This window comes from Electrona antarctica (genome assembly GCF_951216825.1).
Source record: "Electrona antarctica genome assembly, chromosome: 14".
NCBI classification, from domain to species: Eukaryota; Metazoa; Chordata; class Actinopteri; order Myctophiformes; family Myctophidae; genus Electrona; species Electrona antarctica.
In genome coordinates this window covers 47372302-47379347 of record NC_136795.1, presented here as the reverse complement: position 1 = coordinate 47379347, position 7046 = coordinate 47372302, and the positions used below count along the sequence as shown (strand labels likewise).

At 41.0% G+C, this 7046-nt stretch overlaps 1 protein-coding gene across 1 annotated transcript; it reads left to right on the top strand.

Moving 5' to 3' along the window:
* Window positions 1-250: 250 nt before the first annotated feature.
* LOC306936087 (cerebellin-1-like) lies at window positions 251-3334 on the top strand. The gene is made up of 5 exons (XM_079519524.1): window positions 251-409; window positions 509-655; window positions 751-825; window positions 1261-1392; window positions 2585-3334. The coding sequence occupies exons 1-5, from the start codon at window positions 328-330 to the stop codon at window positions 2872-2874; spliced, it is 726 nt and encodes a 241-aa protein (XP_079375650.1). The 5' UTR covers window positions 251-327; the 3' UTR covers window positions 2875-3334.
* The last annotated feature ends 3712 nt before the right edge of the window (window positions 3335-7046 follow it).

The window sequence follows — 7046 nt, the reverse complement described above, 5'->3', positions numbered from 1 at the left end:
GATCTTTGTTTTATGGAGGAAATAAGAACAGAAAAACCGCAGCAACAGGTCACTGAACGCAAGTTCAGATGAGATCATAATAGTGATGTTTATTTAAACAGGCCAACAGAGACAGCAGCTCTAAACAGCAGAGTGAAGAGCTTCAGAACGACTGCATCCACACACGGAGCCACAATGCTGTCATGTGTGGCCTTGATGTTACTAGGCTGTCTGTCGTGTGCAGAGGCAGCCGTGGATGAGCTTAGCTTGACTGAGCAGCTTGTTAACAGAGCAGAAAGGATCAGCCAAGGAACCTGCCAGCCTGACATCCATGCTGTGCTGAGAGAGATGACCGCCACCATGACAGAGCAGAGAATCCAGCTGCAAGCCACCATGGACAGACTCAAGGACAGCGAGAGTCTGACCAAAGGTATCGATATATCCATGTTCATATCAATTACATTAAATATTTTGTATATATTTTTTTACATACTGTATGTGTTTTCTAACATCACTGTCCTGATGACAGTGCTGCAAGTTGACCTGCAACAGACACAGAAGGAGCAACGTTCAACCCAGCAGGAGCTACGCCAAACACAGCAGGAGCTGCAACGAACCCAGCAAGAGGTTCAAGCTGCGATGGAGAGACTTACGGACAGCGAGCGTCTGATTAAAGGTATTTCTACTGATCATATCACATTGTGTGTGTGACTTAAACGTGTAAAAGTGTTTTCAAACATGACATGCTTTATCGTTGCATTTCATTCTCAGCTTCTGTTGAAACCATTGAAGCCAGATCAAATGCCACACAGCATGAGGTGAACTTTCTACAGAAGCACAATGAAGGTATGAGGAACACAAATGTACTTCTGCGTTCATGTATACTGTAGAGCTGATAATAATCTGCATGAATGATTATTTATCCTTTTGGGCGGCTGTGGCTCAGGAGGTAGAGCGGGTCGTCCGATGATCCGTGGGTCGGCGGTTCGAATCCCGGCTCCTCCTGTCCTCATGTCGAAGTGTCCTTGTGGGCGAGACACTGAACCTCTAGTGAGTCGGTTGGTGTGAGCTCGCCACCGTCGGTGTGTGAATGTGGGAAGTGAGGACGTCGACTGTTCGCCGCTTCACCTCCCAATGTATGTCTGAATGGACCGTTGTAAAGCTTCACTTCCCAATGTATGAATGAATGGACCGCTGTAAAGCGCTTTGAGCACTGAGGAAAAGCGCTATAAAAAGCGCAATTCATCATCCTGTTACATGTTGTGTGTGTTTTATTTACAGTCAGACGAGTGTCTTTCTCAGCCTGTCTTTTGGCCTCTGGAAGTGGATACACAGGACCTTACAATGTTGACACTATCCTGACCTACAGACGTGTCATCACTAATGTTGGTAATGGATATAATCCAGACACAGGTATGATGATCAATTTCATGATGTCTTTATCATCTGATAATTTTTCAGAGCTTCCGTTGCTCCAGACTGTATCATGGAAGCATTTGAACAGTAGAAGCTATAGTTCAAGCTAATAGCTAATAGAATCTTTTTTCTTTTCTTTTTTAATACTGTTTTTATTAGGCATTTTGTATATGACATAACTTCAGAGTAATTAAGTGATATAAAATGAAAAAAATAATAGTGACAGGTAGTGTAAATGTTCCAAATACAATACATAATAAAAAAGGTATATAAATGTGATAAACAAGAAAAAACAAAACAATTAAACAGGACAAATGTGAACAGACAAACAAAACAAAGACCACAGGACAGACACTCTTGCTCTCAAACTTTCCCAACACGTTGTAAATCAACTGAATTACAGACATTTTTCTTTTTAAATGAGAAAAAATAAAATAAAGAAAAAACACTCAGTTCCTTTTTTTTTTTTTTTTTTTTCCTTTCCTTTCCAATTTTCGATTATGTTATATATTGGAGGAGGGGTTAGCCTGGCTGCACCTATTGGAATAGTCAATGAAGGGCTAGCCAATAGAATCCTGCGTGCCACACAGTGTGTGTTGTTGTTGTTTCTCCGTGAATATTGTGTGTCCGAGTGAGACACAGAAACACAAAGCATACATCTATTTATCGTTCGTTGAACGAAGGCAGACAGCAGACACTTTTAGTGAATTCTATAAATTGTAATAACTAGCCCTTACCCGTTGTGAGATATCCCCCCCCCCCCCCCCCCCCTCTCGCCGCGGGGGGTACTGTGCCCTGGGTGCGTTTTCACATTTTTTTATTCACTAATAAATTCATTATTCATTTATAATTTGTTAAATTGGAAAAAGGGCTTCGTTAAGACCTCCATATTATTACGGTCAATGCCTGTGTGAAAAGTGGGAGCGATTGGTGCAGGCAGTGAGGAGCTACGGCAGTGTTTCTGACACACATTCAGACAGACATTGACTGAATTATAGTATGATGATGATGATGATAATTGTGGTATGATATATGATATGGTGATAATAATAATAATAATAATAATAATATTAATAATAATAATAATAATAATAATAATAATAATAATAATAATAATAATAATAATAATAATAGATATGTATACAATGCACAAGGTGAAGGCCAAACTAAAAATGATTTCTTAACACAGGATTCTTCGTTGCGCCCGTGAAAGGTGTCTACCAGTTCAACATCTTCATCCATGGTCATGGGGGACCAGCAAGTCATGCCAGTGCAGCTAAACTGTTTCAAAACGGACAGCCTATAGTTTCTGCCTGGGCACAGCAACCCACCGACACCGCTGCCGCATCTAATGGAGCCTCACTGCTGCTGGAGGCTGGGGATGTAGTCTACGTGAAACTCTGGGATAAGAAAAGGATATTTGACAATTATGGAGCTAACTTCAATACATTCAGTGGTCACCTGCTGTTTACAATGTGAGGAATCATTGTTAAAGATGGAGTGCCATGATTTTTTTCAACCCTAAAACGTGATCATCGGGTATTATTATAATATAAGGAGGAAGGACTTTTCCCAAAAAGTGTACAGTATTTGTTAAAATCGTGCTTTTATGTGGACACGGTGATGGGTGGTGATCCACCTGAACTGAAACCGTACCCACAGCTGTAGTTGTATGATAAAGGGGGAGGGGCTGATAGTGTGACGTCACTATATTACTGTTTATTTCATTGGCCCTGTCAAGGGTTCAGCCTCCAGGAAGAAACCCTAAATACAAAGTTAATACACCATTGCACATAAAAACGACTCCAGGGTGTCTAATGAAGTATTGTCATCTCATAGACACATGAACAACTGGAAAAATACAAACATTGTGGCACTCCATCTTTAACATATGCAGAGGTGGGAAAAGTACGCAAATGTTTTGGTTAAGTAAAGGCATAAATACTGCAATTTAGAACTACATTTATATATTAACATTAACATATAAAGTATTGATCAGATGTTCTATATTATTGTCTTCTCACTCAAATAAATAATTCTATTGGTTGATGAATAAATGATATTGATAACCCAACATGTTTCTGTGTGCAAAATCTACAGGCTACTGTAGGGCTGCTGTTTCCCATGGCAGAGGTTGAACAACAAGGCCTTTATTTTAACTCTGTTCGTTATGACGTTTAATAACTTTAATAACTAGAATAACAGTTCCTACAGAAACTGCTGAAACCCCACAATGTGTATGTAGTGCAGTAGAAAATGTATTAAAGATGAAGAAATGGTTTAAAAAAATTACAACAAAAGGGACCATTGGCCCGGGGCCGTGATGATGGATGGTGATGTCATCACTGCTGCCCTATAGGAAGTGGCAGAGGTTTGAATGTGTTGCTATAGCAACGCGTATATCGTTTCTACGTCCGAGAATAGACATGGTAACGCCCCGCCTGCCTCTGATTGGCCTACCGACACAGCTGGTGTCTCCGAGGTGGAAGATACATGCTGGATAGTCTGCTGCGCGAGGTTACTCCGTGGTGGGAAATAAATAAATAACACAAGTACGATATATAATACAAGAGAATGACAGCTTGGCATGCGCGACAGTAACTTTTATTTTTGTATAAAAAATTAACTAATATTGTTTATGCCGTTGGCCTGTTTATTTGTATACATGTGTAAACTTGAAACATTATTGTACTGTAAAAAGGTCTCTTTTCCCTTTATCTTTATTAGTATAATAGTATTAGTTTACTATAATCAGATTAATACACGATAATCAACACTAACACTTTAATTTAGAACACAGCCAAATAGTACATAGGCCTACGTGTTCAATCAAATTATTCAATCAAAGCAAACGGTACAAAAATTACAGTTACAAGTTACTGTCGCGTGTTGCCATTCTCTTGTACTTGTATTATTTCCCACCACAGAGTAGCCTTGCATCTCGGAGGACAGGCAAGACGGGCAGTGTCGGTAGGCCAATCAGAGGCAGGCGGGGCGTTACCATGTCTATGCTCGGACGTAGAATAGATATACGCTATAGCAACCACAGATACAGGAAGCGGCAGAGGTTTGAATGCGTTGCTGTAGCGACCATAGATACAGGAAGCGGCAGAGGTTTGAATGCGTTGCTGTAGCAACCACAGATACAGGAAGCGGCAGAGGTTTGAATGCGTTGCTATAGCAACCACAGATACAGGAAGCGGCAGAGGTTTGAATGTGTTGCTATAGCAACCACAGATAGCATCTCTGTCAGAGCGCTTACACCCTATGTGAACCTAGAAAGATCTGACATTTCTCTCATGCAAAAAACATGCAAAGAAATTGTAAAAATAAAATCCTGAGCATAAATAACTGCATTAAGCTGAACATGTTGAAGTTTGGACTACATTCCTAGCACAAAGTATGTGGAAGTAGTTAGATATCAATACATTTAAAAATAGTGTGTGTTGCTGAGCATTCCTAGACTGTACAGAATAGTGTGTGTTGCTGAGCATTCCTAGACTGTACAGAATAGTGTGTGTTGCTGAGCATTTCTAGACTGTACAGAACCAGCGTGTGTTGCTGAGCATTCCTAGACTGTACAGAATAGTGTGTGTTGCTGAGCATTTCTAGACTGTACAGCTGTGCTGCTAGCTGTAACTCTACTCTCCTCTACTCTATATTTTCTGTCTCTGTCTTTGCTGCTGTTGTGAGCTCTGCTCTCTATCAGCTTTTAGTCCAAACTGACTATGAAGGACGATACAGTGTGGGTTTGTGCAGGGGCGGAGTTTAGTGGTGTGAGCTGCCATTGGCCCGTTTAGTTGTGTGTGTGTGTGTGTGTGTGTGTGTGTGTGTGTGTGTGTTCAGATCAGTGTGCCTTTTTCCTTTTCCCTCTTTTCTCGGTTGTATTTCAGTTTTAATAGACACATTTGGAGAGAGAAAAAAACAGTGTGTTTTGAATTTAGAAGTTCATCATAGTTTTAATTTAGGTTTTATTTCATAGACGGAACAGAAAAAGAAAAGTACTGACGCATGTTTCAATGTGAGATACATGATTATATTGGGATTCTGAAGTACATGATTAATACAGCCAACGGGGATACCCCCATCATATTATTTCATTTGATTGTTCCAATACATGATTATGTTTCATTTAATTTAATTAGTTGGTTACATTATACTGTGAACTGTGGTTGAGGCATTTTGCATGATTATACATTTACTGAAGCTGTGAAACAGTTTTATCATTCTTGGTTTGCACTACAATGAATGAGTGATGCTCATTTTTGGACAGGCAATATTTGGACAGCTAAACACTCTCTGTGCAAGCATGTGCAAGGGACTACTTCTATGCACTACTTGGACAGCAGGGGTCCTGATCAGTTAGGACCATAGAGTATAACGTTCAACGTTGAATAGCCTCACTGGCCCCTTGGTTAGGACCGGAGTTTACAACAACGTGAGCAGTGTTGCTTATGTGTGCCTTTGTCTGTGTGTTTACAGGTGAGAAACGATGAGATAAAGTGTAGAAATGTGATAGTGAACATGTTAAATGAATGTATAAACAGAGAAGAGTATCTGTGAAGCAAATGTGTGTGTGGAATGCACATGAGTTGTCATTAGAAATGCTTATCTTAATATACTGAACATGACGTTTTGGGTTGGGTTAAGAAGCTCATCTGTAGCCTGGAATGAATGTGATGTGGATGTGTGTTGTGTAAGATGATTTCATTATGGTGGCTAGCCCGTCTCCGGACCCCCCGGGTTGAGCTCCTTTGGACCCCTACCACGTAGGGTCCGGTATCACCGGCTTCAAGCGACATGGGATGCAATCTGATTTACCCTGACTTAGCCCTGTGCTGCGCTGTGGGTGTCACGCTGACATATTCCAAACGAAGCATATGAACGCTATAGGAGACAACGAACCATCTGACCCCCCCCCGCGAACGGCTCAGAAGCCGTTAAGTATTTTTAATGTTTGTACGACCGTTTTGGCAGCTCTCTTTCTTCCTTCCTTGACTTCCTTATTGACATCCTATTGTACCGCCTCCATCACCTGCGACAGAGCGCCGGAACTGGCTATCTGCGCGTTTCTGCCTCTGTCGCAGGTAGCTGCCAAAACGGTCGTACAAACATTAAAAATACTTAACGGCTTCTGAGCCATTCGCGGGGGGGGTCAGATGGTTCGTTCCTATAGCGTTCATATGCTTCGTTTGGAATACGTCAGCGTGACACCCACAGCGCAGCACAGGGCTAAGTCAGGGTAAATCAGATTGCATCCCATGTCGCTTGAAGCCGGTGATACCGGACCCTACGTGGTAGGGGTCCAAAGGAGCTCAACCCGGGGGGTCCGGAGACGGGCTATATGGTGGCCAGAGTAATGTAATGCAGCTGAGATGTTGTTGGGAGTTATTTAAATAATACTGTGAGAGTTTACTGAAGACACATATTTTGTTTACAAGGTGAAAACGTTTTGTGATTGATATAGTAATGTGATATTTTATGTATTTGATAATTGTGAGTATTTTGATACAAGAGAGGAGTCATTTGGTGGTTTCTGTATACTGTTTAAGTACAAGAGTATTACTGCTATTTCATGAATACCAACTGAATGCACCTTACTGATATTGTGATATTTGTGATATGATACTGATCAGTTAGGACCAGAGTTT

Coding starts and splice junctions, on each gene's coding strand:
- LOC306936087 (XM_079519524.1), top strand. CDS start 328: ATGACCGCCACCATGACAGAGCAGAGAATCCAGCTGCAAGCCACCATG. Junction 410..508: donor CAGCGAGAGTCTGACCAAAG/GTATCGATATAT, acceptor TCCTGATGACAG/TGCTGCAAGTTGACCTGCAA. Junction 826..1,260: donor TCTACAGAAGCACAATGAAG/GTATGAGGAACA, acceptor TTTTATTTACAG/TCAGACGAGTGTCTTTCTCA.